This window comes from Centruroides vittatus, unplaced genomic scaffold (assembly GCF_030686945.1).
Source record: "Centruroides vittatus isolate TY-2023 unplaced genomic scaffold, ASM3068694v2 contig_347, whole genome shotgun sequence".
NCBI lineage: Eukaryota > Metazoa > Arthropoda > Arachnida > Scorpiones > Buthidae > Centruroides > Centruroides vittatus.
Window position 1 is genome coordinate 1,776,760 of NW_027122171.1, and position 23,310 is coordinate 1,800,069.

Below are 23,310 nucleotides of genomic sequence, written 5' to 3' on the forward strand. Positions count from 1 at the left end.
GCCTCCAAAACCCAAATTATCGCTATAATTTCCTTCATAAGCAAAATGTTAGGCATCTTCCCCCGAATCACTACACAACTTTATTTATTTCCTCCAAACATTTATGTAGCTAAAATTAGTTTTAACTAATGTTAAAAGTTAAAACTAGTTTTATCTAAAATCAAAACATGTACAGCAGTAAACTAACTAGACAAAACCTGTTTTAACTAGACAAAACCCGTTTTGTCTAGTTAAAATGCATTCTAACTAAAAACAGGTTTTGACTGTAACATATACATACAAGAGCAAAATTAAGGAACAATGACTGAACACCAGAGATGCAAATGGAAACACATCATTAAAAAAAGCATAAAACCCTTTATTTGTCCTCCCTACAATCAACTTTGGTTTTACTTTTATGTTATAATTAAAATTAAGAAAATATAAAATAAAAATTATTTTTATTTCATTAACTTCATACTGTTCATAATTAATTTGTGCAATTTTAAATTTGTATTTAAAATATTAAGTTTAAATGTAAAATTTCAAAATAATATTCAATTTTTGGAACAATTTTTAATTTTAGTTCAAAATCTGAAGATGTCTATATTAATAGGCTGAAAGTGTTTGTTAAATAAATGATTTTCTCTCAGAGAACCTTACATGGTGTAGTAAGATTGATGCTACTAAAGTTGAGAACAATACTCCCAAAATCATTTAAAATAAAACTAAAACTTTACAAGTTTCGAGCTGCATTTATAAATTTCAAGTTTTCAAATAAAGAAGTTGATTCTGATATTACAGTATAATAGATTTTATATATAGAGGACTAAAACCATTATTGTGACTTAACATATGTATTCTTTATTTTCATAATAAATAACTAAGAAAATCATGATATTTCTAATCAGATTGTCAGATGCTACATCATCTAAAGAATCTGCAAACTTTATAAAAAAAAAAACTTCCTAATTATGAATATAATTTTAAAAAGTTCAGAACAAGAAGTTTGAGATATCAGTTGTATAAGAATAATCATTTTCTACTTTAATTAAAAATATATAATTCTTGAACTAACTGCCAAATATTAACAAGGAGGGGAGAAGAGCTTTTTTGTTTAAACAAAATTTATTCTTCATATTCAGAATGTATTAACTTAAAATACTTATAAAATATTTTTGATCACAATTAATAACTTTTTAGAACAATAATGAAATAATGCATACATGAACTTTTGGAGAATATAATTACAAGTGAAATAAACTTTGATCATAAGTTTGTCTGTATAGGAATACTTAGCATCTTATTTTATATATAAAGAAAAAATTATATAATTTTTATGTATTGAATATTTCTTTAATTTTCATGACAACTTTGTTTTTAAACTTTATCATAGTCTGTTTCAAGAGAATAAAGGCATTTATTAAAAACAAATGTTTTTAGATAGATTTTTTTTTTCCTTAGAGAACAACTAATAAGCAAACAATCAATAAGACTCTAGTTAAATATATTTATAACATTACCTATCTAAACATAGATGTTTAGAGGGTGTTCATTACATAGTTAATTCTAACTAAAGCAATCACCTGTTGGTTGCAAGGACCTGTTGGTTTTAAACTCAACTAAGACTTCTTTTATGAAAATCAACATGAAAAATTAATTAATACTTAATTCCTAATACATTAATTGTTCACATGAAGAAAGAAATTAATTTAAAAAAAGGGAATGTATAAAATTTAAATAAATTAATTACAAAAAATAAATTTGATCTTATTTTAACACACACATACACACACTACTACTATGATCAAAAAGTATTGGGAATAGTTTATTTGAACTGCATGTGTGCAAGAGGCCACTGTCATCATTTTTTTTGTTGTTGTTTGTTATGGCTTTCATTGACATCTAGCAGCAATCTATATGTCATTGTCTGTTTTTATTTGCAAATAAACACTTGTTTTGGGTGTAAAGAATTTTTGTGCTGGTGATTTTTCAAAATGTAGAGTATAATTGAGCAAAGAACATGCATTAAATTTTTCACAATGGAATACTGCTACAGAAATGTTGGAAATGTTACAAAAAGCCTTTTGTGACAATACTCTATCAAAAACAAGAGTTTAAGTGGTACAAGATGTTTGAGGAAGGCAGAGAATGCATTGAAGATGAACCACACTTTGGTAGACTATTCACTACAACTGACGAACATGTTGCTCAAGTCAGAAATCTGGTGCTGATGATCATTGTTTAACAATTAGGGCCATTATTATACATGTTCCAATATCATTTTGATCTTGTCAAGCAATTTTAAAAGAGTACTTGGGCTTGCGATGCATCACTTCTCAAGTCACCCCAAAAATGTTGAATTTTTTCTCAAAAACACAATATGTTCAAATGGCTAAGGAAACGCTTTCTCAATACAAATCATTCTTAAAACGCATCATTATAGGTTGGAGAAGGCAAACCTTTTTGAGCTGGCATGCCATAGTAAATATACTCAGCTTTAAAAATGTGTGTGTGTGTGTGTGTGTGTACACACATTTTTAAAGCTCTGGAAGCCCACTGAGTCTCCTATGCCAAAAAAGTTTGACACTTTCCTCTATGGAAACGATGCTTATGCTCTTTTGAATAACAATATTTAAAGAAATTAAACAATTGTGCTTTACTTAGAATAAATGTAAAAAACCATGTTTTGAAGATTGAAAAAAGCACTGGCATACGTGTATTGCAGTGGGAGGGGATTACTTTGAAGGGAATGAAATAAATTTTGATGAATAAATTCAAATATTGCATTTTATTGTACCATTCCTGATACTTTCTGTTCATGGGTATATAAATAATCTAATTAGTTTAAATACAACAGAAAACATTTATATACAGGATATACAAATGTTTAATAACAATATTAACCAAAGGTGTATTTCTGCTTCCTAATAATTTGTTTAGTTAAATAAGAATTACATAAACACCATCCTTAAAATTCTTGTTTTCAAATGAGTTTTTGTATATTATGAATGGTTTTTATAACTATACGTTACTAAAAATACATTACATATATAATTAATGACTGAAACACACACATCTAAATAAAATAAAAATTAAAAGATTAAAAACATACATAAAATTTTGATTTTTTAAAAGTTTAATGATGATTATAAAAGAAGGCTACATATCTTCACTTGAAGATTAATTTGAACAAATCATTTAAGCTAATACAAATTACTTCACTTTACCGAAAAACTGTGGTTTTTATCTTTTCTAATCGCAACAGAAGTGAGGCAGAGCTAGAAAGAAAGTAGTAAAGGATCACTTCTTTCTTAGGTAAAAAAGAGGCAATCCTTGCACCTGTTGGTTGCAAGGATTGCCTCTTGCTGCCACAAAAGAGGCTATCCTTGTACTTGCTGGCCACAGAAGAGCCAATTGTTTTGTTCATTTTTTTGCACCTATTTTCCATTAGGCTCACACAATCCTGTTTTTAATTTTGATCTCTAAATTCCATTAGGTGTGCTTAGTTGTTTCAGGGAGCATGGACATTGCCACTCTGACCCCACTGTATACAGGGTGTCCAAAAAAAAAAAAAAAATAATAATGTATACACACTTTAACAGCTGATAGCTCACAATTGATGTTTTCTTTATTTCCAGGTTAAACTCATTAGAATTAATAATGGAAGTCAGACTAAGCTTTAAACAATGCAAAGGAAATTCATTCTAAAATGCTACTAGAAGTGTGAAAATGCAGTTGAAGTATATGACAGTTTAGGGAAAGTTTCAAACAGATCCACAATGAGACTTACCATCACTCAAATTAGAGATAAATTTGAAGACTGAGTACTCCCACACTACCATCACAATGTTAGATCCTACCTTGATGAGATCTTGCCAAACAGGTGGATTGGACAAAGGGGTTTCATAGAATATCCTCCACCACCAGACTCACGCTACTTACCGTATTTTACGGACTATAAGATGCACTTTTTTCTTCGAAAAATTGCCTCCAAAATTCAGGTGTGTCTTATAGTCCCTAGCGTCTTATAGTCCGTAAAATACGGTAACTTTGTCTTTTAAGTATCTCCATAAAAAAAAGTCTATGCTATGAAACCTGCAACAGTTGCTGAACTAAGAGCAGCCATTGAGCAAGAATGTACACAAACACGAAACAAAATTTTTCATGATTCCATTGCCTTGTGTTGTCAGCAGTGCCTGGACCAGAATGGACGTCAGTTTGAAAATAAGCATTGACAAAACAATTAAATAATGTCCATAGATTCTATTACATTTTGAAAATAAAATGTATTTTAATAAACACTGACTTTATAATTATTTAAAGTGTGTATACATTTTTTGGGACACCCTGTATATTGAAAAAGTCACAAACTCCTATTTTTTACATTTAAATGGACTTTTACATTTTTGGATTCCTCATCACAATTAAAGAAAATTGGCAAAGTTTTATCAAAATTAACCCATCAAATTTTCAGAACAAACACTATAAGCCTATAGAAGAGGCTTTGCTAATGCTCTGCTTCAAATATGTTAAATGCACTGCACTATATACAATGAAATGTAATTAAAAAAAATGAAAATGATGAAAGAGGAAAAAAAAAATATGGTCACTTTCACAGATATAAGTTTGGATTTAAAATTATAATATAATCAAGAGGCAAAAACCATCAATTATTGTCTGTCTAATAATTTTAAATATTTGAAACATTGTAGATATGGTTGATAAGTAGTGAAATGTCATTTCATATTTACAATTATCAGCACATAAAATTGTAATATGGCATAACAACTATCAAAATATTATTATTATTATTATTATTATTATTATTATTATAATCTTAAATTCAAATCTAAAAAATTATACTAATTAAATATAAAATAAAAAAATGTCCACCTAATGTCTATAAAATTTGATTTAGATATAAAGATTTTACTGTTTATGATAATTTTATTAATCACTAATAAAATAAATACACGAATTTCATTTTTCAATGAAATTCTGTTAAAATGCATAAATATAAATACTTGTACTGTACTGTACATGTAACTCTGAGTCAAAAAATTGTCATGATCTTAGAATTCCAGTCTTTTCTAATTTTTAACATTAAAATTATAACATTTTAAGTTATATCCAGTTACATCACCCAGACCTCTGAACAATTCTTGTGCCTCCAGACATATGTCTGGAGGTGAAGAATTGCTCAGAGGACTGGGTGACGTAACTGGCAAGAAAACCACATGGTAAGCAGGAGATGCAGATTTTAAGTCATATCTGCTAATAATTTATGTATCTAATTAACTTGTTATTTTGACTATACTTCTAAAAAACTATATATGAAAATGCTAAGTAGTTTTTTAAAAATCATTATTTTAATAAATTTAAAAATTAGAATACATATGGTTATTTCAGTATAATTCATATTGTATTAACATTTTATAAAGGTATTTGAAAATTCATTTAACACTTAGTTTGATAACCTTTGTTTTCAATTATATCACAAATTCTTTGTGGCATTGAATAAATCAATTTCTGATAATCATTAGGTATAATCTTGAATCAAATTTTTTTCAATTTTTCTTTCATCTTAATATTGAAGCTTTCTCTTCCATCAATCTTTGTTTTATTATCCCCCATAGATTCTCTATAAGGGTTAAATCTGGTAAATTGATATTATTGTCTGTAAACCAAGTTTGAGTTGATTTCATTGCATGAACTGGGCCCTTAGTCTAGAGTTTTACATGTTACAACTCTCAACGTATTGAAGGTGTCACGTGATACCATCTCACACTCTGATGTCAAATTGGTAGTCTCAAGTTATAACTCGTGTGCTTTCCCATCTCATCACGTGAGTACCTACTCACTTTGAGTTGAGCATGTGAGATCTCTACATAAAAGTGAAAATGGCTGACGGATATTCTATTCTGATCATAATCTAAGCATTAGAAAGAGCTGAAAGAGTTGTTTAAGAAGGCAACAAATTTTTCGACCAGACGCTATTTCTTTTCATGTCAAGTCAATACTAATAAAAAATATTTTAATTCATAATTGATAAAATTATATAGCAAATTTTTCCAAAAATAAAAAGAAGTATCTAATTCATCGAAAAAGAGAATTAAAATGATAATAAGTTATACATATAATTTACTAAGAACATAGACACTATATTAAGATTATTTATTAATCAGAAATGTTAAGTTCTGATTAATAAATAATCTTAATAAAATAGAATTTCCTTGATCTATTTCTTGAATAGAAAACAATTCAAGAAATAGATCAAGGAAGAAAACTATATGAAGAAAGGATTAAATTAAAATACTTTTTCCATTACACAACAGATTTTTTAGCTCCAACACACACAATTAATTTTCCAACTAATTCTCTCCACAAATTGAATCGTCTTTTTATTGTAAATTTGTTGTTGAATTTTCCACTGTTCATTTTCTTATTATTTACTATATATGTTACTAATATTTCTTTTTTGTTCTTCACTTCTCTTTTAGAATAAAACATTGGAGGTTTCCATTTTGTTTCTGCATACTATATTGTTTTAAGACAAAACTTTTAACTGTAACATGTGTAAACTAATTCACGTTGATTTGTTTATAACTTGTTATAGTTAAGTTGATTGGTTGAATCATTATAGTCGCAAACCCAGATGCAATGTAAACAATCCCATCAAGCTTGATGACACACATAACCAAGTGAGTATGATGTATTTCCACTTGCCTTTCGAATTCACTTGATGGGTCTAATTCAAGACTACCAATTATGTGAGTCTTAGTAACATGAGTGAGTTCAATGCCAATTTGAGTACAACACAAAAAACTTGAGACTAAGGGCCCTGGTGTGAGATCTGGTAGAAAATAATATTCATCTGAATGAAGTTCTTCCATTGAAGGAGCAAGAAGTACTCTAGAAACTCTTGATACCATGAGGAATTTAACATATCTTTAATAGTTGTCATATGGCCTACATCTCTTGTAGACATGCACTCCATATCATTACATACCTTGGATATTTTACAAATTGCTTTAGTGTGGGTTCTCCACAAACATACACCCTGATCATCATAAAATACACAAAACCTTGATTTGTCGCTAAAAATGAGCTTATTCCAATCTTCAGAGGTCCAATTAATATAATGTTTATACCAATGAGTTTGTTTCAAGTATTTGTTTCCTAGAAAGGAATGATTTATGTTCTCCCACAATTTTGATGATTATTTACAATTTTCTTTTCCAAATTCATTTGTTTTAAGATTCTTGATATTGTATATTGTAAACAGTTAATGATTTTGGCAATTTCCAATTAAGATTTATCTTCATTTCATATAATTTGGATAGTTTTTCTCATTCCAGGCAATAAGTCTCTATCTTGTTTCCCATTGTAATGTAATCACACTTTTACAACAAAGGTGTCAGAATGTCTTAAACAATACATCTGTCTAACAACAAGTAATTATAATAATAATTTTAAATATTAAAATTTTTTGAATTTCTTAAAATGATGGGAGTTTTAAAACTACTTAGCATTTTCATACACTTTTTTTTTAGAAGTACAGTCAAAAATAACAGATTAATTAGATATATCTGCTAATAATTTGTTATGTGACTTAAAATTTTATAATTTTAAGTTAGAAAAGACTGGAATTGTAAGATTATGACAATTTTTTGACTCAGAGTTGTATATCTGGTAAGGTAACAAATTAGTTATAACTGAATTTATTTACTTATTACAATTTTAAATATTCTTAAAATATAAATAAAAGCAAAACTAACCGTATATGAGGTATACCAACACCACCTTGAAGAATTTTATATAATTTACTTTCGTAGAGTAATTGCGGATGCCTTGCTTTTGTTGACTCCAATTTTACAGCAACTTCCTAAATAACAATGAATATTCTAATTTTAAAATCAAAAACAAAGTATTGAACATGAGTATATAATAGCTATTTTTATATAATAAATTTGAATAGAATTAAATTTTATTTTTTAAAATCAAACTTTATAATAGATAATTTCCCTAGTTAAATAAAACATTATTGATATTTAGAATTGATATTAAAAACAATTAGTCTAATTTTACTTTACTGTTACTTTGAAATGCAATAAATATTAATTGCTTAATTAACATTAAGTTTAAATTGTTTGACTATTCAGCAACTGAATAGTCAAACAATTATTTTATGTAAACATCCATTTGAACTGATAAGTTTGATTTCTATTAGGCTATCTGAAGAAAAATTTTTAAATACAATTTTTAAAAAATTTTACCTTTGTTAAAGTTACACTCTATTAAAAAAAAATGTTTTTCAAATATAAAAAAGAAAGTCATAAAATAAAATTTTATCCCTGCTTGTTTGTATTATGTTTTTGTAGAATGTAAGTTCTTCAGTTGCCTAGTAAGCCTAGTTCTTGTGTGTGTTGTGTTCACAATTTAAAAAAGTAATGTTTAATAAACTACATTTTTCTCATGTAATTGACAAATATATTATGTATAAACAAACATCTCAAATTTAAAAACTAATGAAATAATCAGTCCTTATTACTGAATTACTTTATAGTGTAAATATTGACAGTATTTAGTATGTTGTTATTAAATTATTATTATCAGCAAAACTTAAAATTAAAAAATTATTTTAATAATTTTGGTATAATATTTAAATGTCATTAACAAAGTTTTAAATAACATGCCAAATGTTAATAGAAAAAGATAATTATACCACTCTGTCGGCATTATTATATAATGTTGAAAGTACTTGCAAAATAAATTATTTCTACATAATGCTAACAGACAGTGATATATGTTATCTTTTTCTATTAAATATCATTTTTGTTACAGGTTATCTTATGTGAGAGTTGCACCACTTGGAAAGAATAACTTCAACCAACAAATTTAAACTTTAAATCAACAAGTTTTTTGGATTAAAAATAAATTTTTAATTATTCAGCTTATATACTTGCAGATACTGTATATTTTTCTTTAGTGACCCCTTGCATCTATTTATTAAACTGACTGACCAATCCAGCATATATTAGCTTATGGTTATGTTCTACAAAAAAATGAGGAAACAATAAAAATCAGATTAAATAAATACAGATATAGCAAAGGCTAATTAAGGCCAAAATCAGAAATTCCAAAGTTAAGGAAATTGAGGAGCAACATGCAGAGATTGCAATTAATTAATTTCCACAACTGAGGGTATGCAGATACTGGTAGCAATTGGAGACTAGACATATATTGAAAAATATATGGTATAATATATATATATAACATATATTTTAAGCTGGTATTTATATATATTTATAAAATACCTAGCTTAAAACTGTCAAAATAAAATGTATACATATACAAACAGTGGCATTGATAAACAATGAATCACTATATAATTTTTGTTATGAATAGTCTATATTGGGAATAAGAGAACAAGCAAGAAAAGCAAGCATGGATGGATGTGTGGACAAATCCCCCCTACAGCACAACATAAAATTCTTGTTCATTTATATAAGTAATTGACCAATTTTTAATTGCGGACTAATTGGTAATAGGATAAACTGATCAAAATACATACCAGTATATGACTAGAATTAAGGTGTAATGAGATTTAAACACTAAGATACATTTTTAAAGGACAGAAGACAAGAATATAAAATCTAAAAAAGCAAAAACTCTTATTTAGAAAAATAATTTACACCAGATAATTGGAATTAAAGTACCCATATTCAATGCAGTTTGGAAGGATATTTAACAGTCCAAACAAAAATTTTGGATGCTAACATTTCTGAACATGCAAAAGAAATTTCTATGGGAAAAAATTTTGTATATAAAACTCACCACTGGTAGCACCACTTGGAGACTAGACATATATTGACTTGTGGTACTGCAAGTAACAAAAAAATACATAGCATATGCATAATGCACACAACCTAAGGACAATTTCTGAATATAAAAACTACCTATAGAACAAGAAAATCCATTTGTATTACTACAGATCAGCAGCAATGTGATGACTATGCTTTACTTGTTTAATGAAAACAATGCCAACATGATGTGCTTTGAGTTACAATACCTTAAGAAAATGTGCCAAGGTTTTTTTTTTCCTCACAGTGCCAAAAACCTGAGTTGTAAGTTTCAAAACTAAATTTTTTTCCTGTGAAAATCTCTTCTGCATGCAGAAACATCATAGAAAATTTGGTTAAGTATGGGTTGTTACATATCCATCAAGACAGCATTGAATAGGAATAATTTTAATTATGGAATTATGATCATCTGGTATAAGTAATTTTTTATTTCTAAATAACATTTCTTATTCCTAATTGTTATATTGAAATATCAAGTATACATTTAATAGCAGTGTTTAAAAATCATTACATCATATTTTATTAGTATAAATATAATATATAGGTAGAAAAATTATCATAAATTTCATTACTTTAGTTACTAAGTAAAGTATTTTTTGAAAATATCAAAAACTACAAAATTTACAATATTTAATAAATCAATAGCCCAGCGATTCTCAACCTTCTTAGCTCTGTGACCCCCAAATAGTAAATATAAATAAAATTAATATTTCGCAACCCCCACCCAAAGGAATAATAACAGTAAGCCTTACTATTACTAATTAAATTTTGACTATAATTATAAATGTAAACTTTTTTAAATATTATATAATCACATTGCACTAATTTTATACATTAAAAAAATACCAACAGTATAAAAAATGTAATACAACTATTCCTATTATTTTATGTCGCTGCATTTATAGCAATGGGTATGAACATGCATGTATGACATGTATATACATGAGCAATTTACAAGTTCCATCTTGATGTGTACATGCTCTTTGTAATTTGATCTCCTTCTATAATTATAATTACACTCGCTGTGAGAGCATGTTTGAACATGCATATGGATGCATTTGAACAAGTCGTGCTGTCACTAGTATAAAAGAGACGCTGGCAACTGCACCACTTCAGTTAAGTTTCGAATGCGAAGTGTGCGTCTGATGCTTTTATTTCAGTGTGCAGTCAACCATAAAACTGAATTTTTTTTTTTAAATTTCTAATGCCAAATGGATAAATTTGTGAAAAAACAAAGTGAGCCTTCTACATCCAGTGAATCGATTGGTAAAAAGACAAGGTTGTACAATGACAGTTATTTAAATTATGGTTTCACCTCATGGGATGGAAAGCCACAGTATGTCGTTAGCTCTCAAGTTCTCTCCAATGGAAGCATGAAGCCATCAAAATTGGTTTGACACTTAGAAACTAAACATCCAACTCATAAAAACAAACCCTTGGAATTTTTTGAAAGAAAATTACATACCTTGAGAAATCAACAAACTTCTAATTGTAAGTTAAGCCATACTGATAAAAGTGTACTTGAAGCATCTTATCTCATAGCATTAAGAGTAACTAAGATGTCCAAACCCCATACAATTGCTGAAAACCTTACATTGCCTGCTGCAATTGATATGGTCAGTGTTTTAATAGGTGTGAAAGAAGCAAAAAAATTGAAAAACATTCCACTTTCTAACACAATATCAAGGCAAATCGATGACATGGCTGTCAATGTTTGCAATCAGATAATTCAGCAAGTGAGTTTGAGTGAATTTTTTAGTATTCAATTTGATGAATCAACAGATGTAGCAAACATGTCTCAGTTCGTATGTTCTGTGAGGTATGAATGTGATAGGCACACATCAATCAAAGAAAATATGTTGTTCTGCAAAACAGTACCAGGTCATGCAACAGGACAATGTCTTTTTGATGTTTTTTATGAAGCTACAAGAAACTATACTAACATAGATTGGACAAAATGTATTGCAGTATGTAGTGATGGTGCAAAGGCGATAACAGGAAAGAACAGTGGATTAATGAAAATATTAAGATATCGTCTTATACCAAGAGTAGAATGGACGCACTGCTTCCTTCACAGACATGCTCTTGTCACAGAAAATATGCCGGAAAATCTCAAATTCTTTGTGAAGCTGTAAAGTTGGTTAATTTTATTAAAAGCCGACCGTTACAGAACAAACTGTTTGCTAAACTATGCGATGAAATGGGCAAATATAAAAAAATCTCTTCTTTTCCATACAGAAGTTAGATGGTTATTGTGAGGGAAAGTGTTAACCTGGGTATTGGAATTGCGAGATGAATTAATAGTATTTTTCCAGGATAAACAAAACGCCATTCTCATTGTTTTTACAGAATAATGAGTGTATGTTGTTGGAGGCTTATTTAGCTGATGTATTTTCGCATTTAAACGACTCGAATGTGACTTTACAAGGATGTGATAAAACATTTTATTAATGACAGACAAAGTCATGCATTCATTAAGAAGCTTGATATCTGCATTATTCACCTTGAAAGCAAAAATTTGGATATGTTCCCACTCACTTTGGATAATATTGAGAAAAATTTGAACGAACAAGACACTATTATTCAACACAGTTTGGATTGCATGAAGATGCATTTGCATGAACTAAAAACTCAGTTGACGGAGTATTTCCCTGAAGATAAAAATAATTTCTCGAAGAGATGGGTACTGAATCTGTTTAGTGAAAATGTTGTTGCTGCTGCTAAGTTACCAGTTGAGATTCACAACCAGCTCATCGAAATGTCTGCCAACAAAACGCTACAACTGCGATTTACATCTGAAGATTTAAATACGTTTTGGCTTGCTCGTCGACACGAATATGGAAATTTAGTCATAGAAGCATTGAAAATATCAATCCCTTTCGCCACATCTTATCGCTGTGAAAAGTGTTTTTCATCTATGGTTGCGCTAAAAACTAAATACAGAAATCGTCTTTTATCACTTTAAAACAATTTGCTTTTGTGTGTTTCTAACGTAGACCCACGTACGGAGAAAATTTTAAATGAAAAACAAATGCAACCATCACATTAATTTATTTTCTTTACATGTGTACACATGTAAAGAAAATAAATGTACTTATTGTAAGTAAAATGTTTATAAGTTTATGATAAATGATTTTTTCTCATAAAATGATTTCATTATTGTTTCGTGACCCCCCTTTAATATTACCGCAACCCCAGGTTGAGAAATTCTGCAATAGCCATTCTAAAAATATTCTTTCAGTTATAGTGTTGAAGACTGAACAAAAAAACAAACTTTTTATAGAAAATTACATTGAAAAAATACATCTACAGCTCACTATAACAAAAATTTATGTTAAATATTACTATGTAATAATAATTTATTATTTTCCAAAGTCTTATCTACTTATGTAAAGGATCTACATTAGAAAGAAAAAATACTTGAAACTGTTAAAAGGAGTCATAAATATTTAATTAGATTAAGCACTTCTTGGAATTTTATATATCATCATCATCATCATCATATATTTGACATTAAAATTCTGATGTTTGAAAGAGAACAACTGCATCCACTAACAAACTTTTGAATTAAACCAATCAATAGCAAAAGCCTTATCCTCCATCTATTTTCCAGTAGTCTCCCCAAATTTAAAGGTTCTTTGGGAGTCAACTTTCAACCAATCAGAAGGATGGTCGCATGTAAAGCTTTCTTTTATGTCCATGCATGACCCAAATGTGGGTGGTCATCCTCCCATTTGTTTACTGGTTTAGTTGCTGTTGTTCACATATCTTGGCAAATGGTTTTACAACTAGATTGAATCTAGATCCAATTTAACAAATCATAAATTACTTTGTTTTTCTTCCAAACTAATTCTTTAGATTGTTGTATTCTCTTTTTCTTCTTTTTACATTATTTTATATTAATTTTTATATATCTTACCTAATGTACTTTTTGAATCCTCAGAAATATTGAATTTAATAGACCTGAAAATAAAATTGTAAATCCGAAAAAGTACTTTAATCCAATTAAATATTTATGACTAACAGTTTCAAATCTTTCTTTCTAATGTATACAAAAAGAGTCATTTGTTCCTGTTTCATATTTTACAGTATTTTCTGTAAGGAAAGGTATTAAAATAATGACTAATTGTGCATTTTATAATCAGATAAGATTGCTTATGTTATAGAATTGTTAACAGAAAAATCTTATTTTATTGGATTACATAAATCAACAACATTAATAATTGCACATTTTTTTCCTCTACGCAGTAAAACTAATTTATGAAGAATATTTTATTTTGTTTATATCAAGTAATTGCTGATAGATACAGGTGATAATTTGTTTAAAACATGGAATATTCCTAACAGAAAACTATATGCTGTTTTATACTTTCATTATTTAAAGAACTAATCAAATCAATGATGAAATACTATAGAAAAATTTAAAATTAAAATTGTTGGTTAAATAAAAAAAAAATGCATTAAAAAGTTTAATGTTTTCATTTGACTGCAAATAACTATTTAAAATGAAAGCTGAAGAGGTCATCACAGTCACTCTAGAATGCGGTAAGATACTGATTTGTGGTTTGATAGTATTGGATTTTCCTTTAGTGTTCAATTTCATTTGCCTTAAGGACCAATTTATATGACTTTTATTGAGTTATCAACCAGATTAGAGATGGCTACAGCATGTATCAATCAGATTATTATTTTTTTTTATCACATCCATTGCCTGATAAGTAGCAATATACAGTCAATATTCTCAAATGTCATGTAGATGTGCAGAAGTATTTATATAAATATATGTAAACTTCTCTATTACACACACACACACACAAGGTCTATTTTAATCAATCCACTAGAATAACTTGAAAAATATGCATGCTACAGAATAATTCACTAAACCAAAAATGTTAGATTTCAAGGGGCACAAGATGAGGCTATAATTGATACAGGGTCAGCTTAATTTTCTTAAATGGGAACTGCCATTTTCAATGCAGAACCATAAAATTCAATAAAAAAAATGAAGATTCCATTTAAGAAAATGAGGTTGAACCTATTTTTCACCATTATACTATCATTTATCATAAAACCAATAACCATCTGGTACACACACATGGTTCTCACATTTGACCATTTTTGGTCTAAGTAATATTGAAAAATTAATAAAAATAGTCAGTGGTAAAACAGAAAATGTAATTTAAAACAATGGAAAGAAAATTAATAATTATGAATAAAACAACAATGGCATAACACACAAGAAACGCTGCCTTTTGATGTAAAAATGCTTTAATTGAAACAATAAAACAAAAAATATACTTTACTGATGTGTTTAATATTTTAATTGAATAGTTTTTTTCCTAGATATTTTAAATTAATAATAACAATAAACATCTTTAAAAATAGTTAGATAGTAGTGATGGGATAATTAATCAGAATCAAAAGATGACTGGGCATTTTCCAGTAATTAGAATTGAGCAAATCTTGTCACAATTTCCAATCCCTAAAATGATTCTTCCACATTTTGTAAGAAAATTAATTGTTTCAGTTGAAGATTAAAAATTTGTTTAAATTATGATATTAACAATTAAGTATTAGTTTATTGGAAATTTTCATGTCGACAAAGCAGAGACTATGCGACACCCCATATGTGAAGCAATGTCTGTCATGGCAAACGTTTCTCTTGTGTAATCAGAACAATGACAGATTGCATTTGGTCAGTACTAATGGTGCCCATTTTAGGGGGAAGAGAGAGTAACATTAGAGTTGCCACCCAGCAGTATTGAGTCAGCTTGACTGGCAATTTTAAATCAAGGGTGGAAGTTGATAAAAATATTTAAGTGTTGACAAAAACAATTTAAAATATAAACAAAATTATTTTTAATATTTAGTATGTTTACTTATAATGATAAATTCTTAAACATCATCTTAAATACTTTTTCAGCAATGCTTCAATTTATTTAAACATATGCTTTCTATCCCTTTTTATAGGTCTGCATCAGTCAAACTGTTTAAGACGACAGTTGGAATCTTCTTAAATTGGAAAATTGAATTTTTCTGCAAGCATATTTTATGTCCTCATAACTATACCATTTAATTTTTCTGTAAGCAGTATGCTTCAACTCAAACATTTCATACCAGTAAGGTTAACCACTCTGCAGTGACCAACAGATATATCAGTCAAGGGCAATCGTGTGGCAGTGGTGAGGGACAGATATATCCGTTAAATTCTTTTGGGGTATCATCAAAAACTACCGCAAAAAAAAATTCACATAAAAAATGAATTATGTAACAATAAAAAAGACTTTTCTTTACTAGATATAACTGTTTACAAAATCTTTTTCCGAAACGAAATGAGAAAAAAATGCATGAAAAAGTACTTTAAAAATTTCTCACATTTATTCTCCACTACTTTGGGATAGAACCATACCTGACTATCCCACTGTTGAAAGGTAATGTAGCTTCATACAGTAAAAATTAGCTTATTACAGTTACTTTGGAACTCATTTATACCGATATCATTTCATTACTGTTAACATTACCATTAAGTGAAGTAAAAACAACAATTAATGGAAATTCTAGTTTTATTAACTCTGACATTAAAAGGACATGCTAAAACAATTACAAATATATAACTTGAAGATTATTAATTATTATTATTATTATTATTATTATGTTGGGTTTAGTGAGTTATACTTGGTTGAAACCAGATGCTGTGTACTATGCCAGACCAGACTCAAGACATAGCAATCAAAACAAGACAAAAATTAAATAGGTGTGTCAGTGTGTGTGTTGTGTGTCTGTATTTGGGAATTTCCTAACAATACAACATGTATTCAATATAATGGCCTTTTGTAGTGTGATGTATGTATTTCTATTCAATTGTAATGTTCCCAGGCTTTTGCGTAGTGTGTGGGGTGTGACACCTGTAGAAAAGAAAATGACAAGTACAATAAGCACCCTATCCATGCCCTATTTCCTGGCAAGTTCTGTATACTTGCTGATTTCTTCAGTGCATGTGTTTTGTACATTGTGAGCATTTGGAATGGATATGTCTATAATGCATGTGATTTTATTGTGTTTGTCAATGAGTGCAATGTCTGGTCTGTTGTGGTAACTTGTTTTATCTGTGATAATGGCTCTGTCGTAATACATTTTGTGCATGTTGTTTTCCAATGCTGTTGGATGTCTGTGGAATATATTTGTAGTATGGTTTGTGGATGTTTAACAATTGGTGTTTCTTTGCATGCTCTTAGTGTATATATTTGCTATTTAGTTATGTCTACATAAATAATCTGTCTGCGCGAAAAGCATGCAACCAGAAGTGATGTGTTGGCATGATGTGACATTTTCTGCATGTGTCATTTGTGAGTGTTGTGTTTATTATTATTTTTTTTTTCAAAAATAATATGTAATTTCTATATATATCTTCAATAACATTTTTTATTACAATTTTTATATTATACTGTGTATTATAATTTTTTGATTTGGTAGTAATTGGGAAATGAAGTCATATATACATTTTATTTTCTTTAAAAAAAATGCATAATTATTTAATTTTAGATAAAAATTTCAAAGGAAAATTAGTTGATATGCTTTTACTTTTAATTTTAGAATTTGTGATATTTTCTACTAAGGGATTATTTTCAATGTAGAACTAAATAGTCTAAGGCAGTGAGTGGTTCCCAACCTTTTCTAGGATGCGGAACACTTTTGTGAGCAATTTTCTTTATCGGAACACTTACTTAAGTTAATATGAAATACATAAGCTTGTCATCAGTTATTTTATTAGAATTGAGCAGTTATAATTCAAAATCTCTACTCATATTATTAATGCCAATTCTAAGACAGGAAAAAATATACCTAAATAACTTTAATGGGAAACTTGTGCCTGATGTTTTTACGTATTTCATTCCGTTTTTATCATTGCCTTTATCTTATTCGAAACAGCAGTACACTCCATAAGTACGAGTCGTACATATATACAGTCAAACCTGTTTTTATGCGCTCTTTTTATGTGCGATTTTTATTTGTGCGATTTTTTTAATGCGAATTTTTAATTTGTGCGGTTTTTTTTGTGCAATTTTTTTATTTGTGCGGTATAGTTGGCGACTAGTCTCGTGCGATTCGTCATGTCTCACGTTGACTTATTATAGCTAAATAAACTTATTATAGCATAAATGCACTTATTATAGTAATATTATTGCATGAATATGCGAAAAATGAAATTATTTACTTTTTAAGTCAACAAAACACCACCTGGACAAAAATATGTAAAACAGACGATAGACCAGACGATGCAGTCAAGTGCTGACATCTGTTGTCAATAAATTCTATTTCGTACGGTTTTGTGTTATTTTCTATGTGAGACTTTTTTTATGCGGTCCCTATTGACTGCATAAAAAAATATTTTTTTTAATTGTGTTGCAAAAACTATTTTTTATAGCCCCTCGTGAAGTTTCGTGCGATTTTTTTTATGCGTTTTTTTTAATGCGGTCCCTATCCCCCGCATAAAAACAGGTTTGACTGTATTTAAGTTTATGAAAATTTTATGATTTTAATTTTTTGATATTCGGCGGCTCGAATACAATTGTACACTTTCCGATTTGCAACTAAATCTGCTGAACACTTGGGAGATGCTTGCAGAACACTGGTTGGGAACCACTGGTCTAAGGGATGGATGGGGTAATTCCAGCCACAAAACACAAATGTCTTTGCACATGTATTACATAAATAACATGGTTGTCACCAATAATTTCAGACATATTTTAATAAAATTTGTTATTGTTATTATTATTATTATTAACCAGTAACAGTAGTATTTGCCTGTTATTTTTTGCTATGTAATCTTTAACAGCAGCTAATATATAACTGAAGTAAGAAATGTTAACAATTTAAATTACTGTACTACCAGCAAATAAAATGATATTCAGCATTTATAGAACTAGCTGACTGATAACAACAACTAATATTAATTGTTCATTATCAACTACATATTAAGAATGATAGTATGAAAATTGCCTATTTACCTGAAAATGACAATAACCATAACTGGAACCTTATTCATAAGTATATTTTAACTTTGCACATTTTGGGACATGCTAATTCCAATAACATTAAGCAACTGTACCAACATGTTTAACCCATAAATGCTTTAATAAATGCTTTGCAGATGAGATCACGAGCCTAGTTGCATTGTGATGAATTTTGAAGTGACCACACGTGAATGTATTCTTTTGAAAGTTTCATTGTCAAATATTCCTGAAGTATCTATTTTTAATAAAATATGTGATGAAAGCTCTTTGCTTATGCTACTTATATATGTACATTGAATGTTCTAGAACATTTTTTCCAATTATTTCTAGAAAACATCAAAATGTCTAAATTTCATCTTTACAATCTGATATATGATACAAAGGATAAAACAATAAAAAAAATCTGCTTTAACAGATTTTTTTTATTGTTCAAAAGCACTTTCAGGCAACTAACCCTATCATCTAGAAACAGACAAATGAACAGTTTTAGTAGGTAAGTCATCTATGAAACTGATTCACTTGTATGTCTCCTGAAAATGAACTTGGTTGCCCAAAAATGTTTGAGAAAAACTGTTATTGAAATGAAGTCTATATCTTTAATTTTCAAAATTATAAAAGAAAAAACATTATTTTACAAAATGCTTCCAAGAGAACAAAATCTTTTTTTATTTATTTTGTATGATGTTGCTGATAATGCAACATTGAAAAATTAGGAAAAAGCTTATATAGTGATTAAACACCTGCCATTATTTAAACATCTGTTTTCATTCTGTACAAAGTTGTATATACAGTATTACATAACCATTCAAAATATGAGCATCACAAAATAAAGTAAAAAAAAAAGAAGATTAATAAATTGTTGGCCAGATGATAAGATATAGCCATCCACTAATGCAAGAAAACAGTTCAAGTTAAATCAAAATGAAAGACTTTTAATAATCAGTACATGTTAATGAACTATCGTGAAACACATCCATGCTAGTTGACAGAATTATACATAACAGCAGAATTGAGCCCAGTCATATAGCTCACTGTGAGGCTTCTACCTAACACAACTAATGTAACCGTTTTTTTAAAAATGTCCTTAACACAGACCATTAATAATTCTGATCTTCCTAATATGTAAAATGGCTAAATCAATTAGCAATCACTTTGATATTTGTATCCTAGGTCAGGAATGGGCAACCTTTTTCTATGTAAGGGCCACATTTCAAAACTTTTGAACTGATGAGGGCTGCATACAAGAGAAAATAGAAAAAAATGCCAGTAAATCACAATTATTTATTCACATATAATTATATATTAGCATAGGTATACTTAATTTAGCTTCTGAAACTGATGTAAATGTAATATATCAGAAATATTTGATTAAATATTAGTCACTGCTAGCTTTAAATTAGTTTTGATGTGTCTGTTAGCCAGTTTCTTGTTTTAATTTTTACTAAATTCATTGCAAAAAAACTATTCACATACATAAGTTATAGAAAATAACGTTTGAATTTTTGCTGCATACCCAGCTTAATTCCTTAAGCTGGGAAAGAGATATACTTATTCAGATTTTATGCAATGCAGGCCGCAAAAAGTATTAATGCGGGCCACAGGTTGCCTATCCCTGTCCTAGGTAATCAAATAGTTTCCAAAAAAATTCAAAAATGACTAATATTTTCAATGGCCATTTTTTATACACGTGTTTTACACAAACATCTTATATTTGCTTTATTATATATTTTCCAACATTGTTGTGTATTATAACAGAAGTTTTAGTAACAAGTACATTTTAATACTTCAAAGTTTTTGAAAATAAGGATTACTGTGAAATATAAGATTAAAAAAAAAAAACAACAAAATCATATAACATTCCTAAATTTATAAAATAGATATGAAAAATACTGTATTATTAGATAAATAAAAAATAAAACATTTAAATGTAATAAGGTAAGATATAAATACTGATGATAATTATATTAAGCTGTATTATAATACATAAACATCTAATTTACAAATGTAAACAAACTTCTCTCATTTGATGTTTATAACAATTAAATCCAATTAATTTTATCATTATGAATTATTCTTTTACTAAGAAAATGTAAAACTAAACAATTGTTTTTAAAATAAATATTGTTATTTTTGTAATAAGTATTACCCACTGAAGCTTTTCCTTTTTGACAGTAAATAACATCGATATTTGGTTTTGTAAACTATTTTATTTGACAGATACTACTGGTAAAAGAAAAATGAAAAGCAACTGTAAAATGATTTTTATTTTATCTCAATGAATGATTAGAATTTTAAAAATTGAAAGATGATAAGAAAATTTGATTTCAATGTTATTAAATTCAATTATAAGCTTTAATAAAGTAAATTAAAATAAATTAACTTTATAGCTACAGGTTTCATTCTTGATATCTTCAGTCAGTAAAATCAAATTTAGAACTATAATAATTGAATCTGAAAATAAATTACAGAGACTTTCATAACACTTACAATTAACATTTTTAAACTATAATTATTCAATGTACTGTACATAAATTATTAGCAATTAACAAACAAAAAGAATGAAAATCTACTTAAAAATTACTTTACAAAACATAGCAGCAGCAACAAAATATAAGTGTCGACCTTAACTCATAGGTCTATTTTGCCATTTTTGGAACGTTCTTGAGCTTTAAAAAGTCTAGTACAGAATAAATAACATATCTTCTCTAAAATATTTTGAAATTTTCGTAACCAACGAACAAAATTTATCATAATTTAAACGAAATCAATCATAATCTTCGGATTCGATACCATAATAGTAAATCTGAATATTTACACGATAACAATTTTATCTTAAAAAAAAATGTGCCACTTAAACACATATTATACCGAAAACTTTCAAAGCACTCGAGATATTAAGTAACTATCGATAGTTTCATCTTCACAAGTTAATTATCTCATAGCACTAATCAATTTAGGTGAGGAGAAGTGTAATTTAAAAGGGTAGAACATTTCATACACATTCTATTACATTACAATTACAAAAACAACATTAGTCTAACAATATTATGCTGCTTTTGTAAATGTAATATTGACTATTACATTCTATAATAAAGAAAAAAATAATAGCAAAATTATAAACAAACTGAAAAAATCATATATACTATTGTAATACATAAAATTCACCAGAAATCAACATATAATATGCTTTATACACCAGAAATTTTTAAAAAAAATTCTATTTACAATTCACAATGATTAGAGAAAGATAATAAAAGACAATGGATTCCATTCTATCTCACAGCTGCCAATAAGACCAGGTAGAGTCATTTATTACACAGCATCACAGTGAGAGTATCGAATAACATTTTTAACCTTAAAAGAATGAATCGAATTTAAAGAAATAACTCATCTTTTTAAATATAAAACTTATGTAAATTAGGTCGTCGATCTATCCAGATGTTAATTGACTAAACTTCAACCTATATAAATTCTCATTAAATATAATCGTAAGCTTAATTAATTAATTAACTGTTATCGAAGCATTTGATTATTTATCGTATCTTTTTACGTAAATAATCATTATACTTGTTAACTTACTTCTCCATTTGTGACGTTGATGCCTAAATAAATGTCTCCGAACGAACCACTTCCTATCTTACGTACTAATCTATACTTTCCACCGACGATAAATTCCGATCTGGATGAACTACTGGCACTAGCCATTTCCATATAACGTATATCTAGCGTTCTACTAACGTTTTATCACCTTAGAACAAAGATACGACTATCGCTGTACTGCTTTATGCAGTCTCCGCCATTTTTCTTTGTTGAGTGACGTCACCGCAGTATCGCCGAAGTGGATTATGGGATAGGTTCGGATTTCTATTCGGTACCGTTATATACAGTTTAAGAATAAACGAGAATTATATATATAAAAAATAAAAATAAAATAATAAGAAAAAAAATGTATACATAACTCGTTTTGACCTTTAAAATATTATTATTCCTGTTTCTTTTTAGGTAAAATAAGCTAAACGCACGAGTTGAATAACGGGAAAAACAGCATTAGATCTTTGTATAGGCGCGCCCGAATAGATTAATCTTCATTAAAATTAAATTTAAAAATATATATATTTATATAACTTTAAAGGAGTATAATCGATTGGCTTCTCCGAGGATTCTATTATTCGATAATATTAGAAAATGTTGAAATACAGTATCTGTTTATTGATTCCCTCGTGCTATACGTAAGCTGATTTTATATTCTTAATTATGTAGAGCAACGGGCCATTTATTTTGCAGTTGTATCGATTAATACTGAAAAAAATAAAGAGCGAATTTTAAAATTTAATTTCAAATATTTTAGATTAGAGATTAAAGAAATAAATTTTTTTAATTATTTTATTCTTTATTTTTTAATGCAGTTTTTTTTTAACTATTTAACTATTTGATCTATATAAAAACGTGCG

General features: G+C 28.1%; 1 protein-coding gene across 1 annotated transcript in view; it reads right to left on the bottom strand.

Moving 5' to 3' along the window:
- The window catches only part of LOC136974323 (casein kinase I), a 62,659-nt gene extending 39,965 nt beyond the window's left edge, over nucleotides 1–22,694 (bottom strand). The window contains exons 1-2 of the mRNA XM_067269177.1: nucleotides 22,439–22,694; nucleotides 7,761–7,867 (exon numbers count right to left, since the gene is read on the bottom strand). Of these exons, the coding sequence (XP_067125278.1) occupies nucleotides 7,761–7,867; nucleotides 22,439–22,570 (239 nt within the window). The 5' untranslated portion in view covers nucleotides 22,571–22,694. The remainder of the gene's footprint in view (nucleotides 1–7,760; nucleotides 7,868–22,438) is intronic.
- Nucleotides 22,695–23,310: the final 616 nt, after the last annotated feature.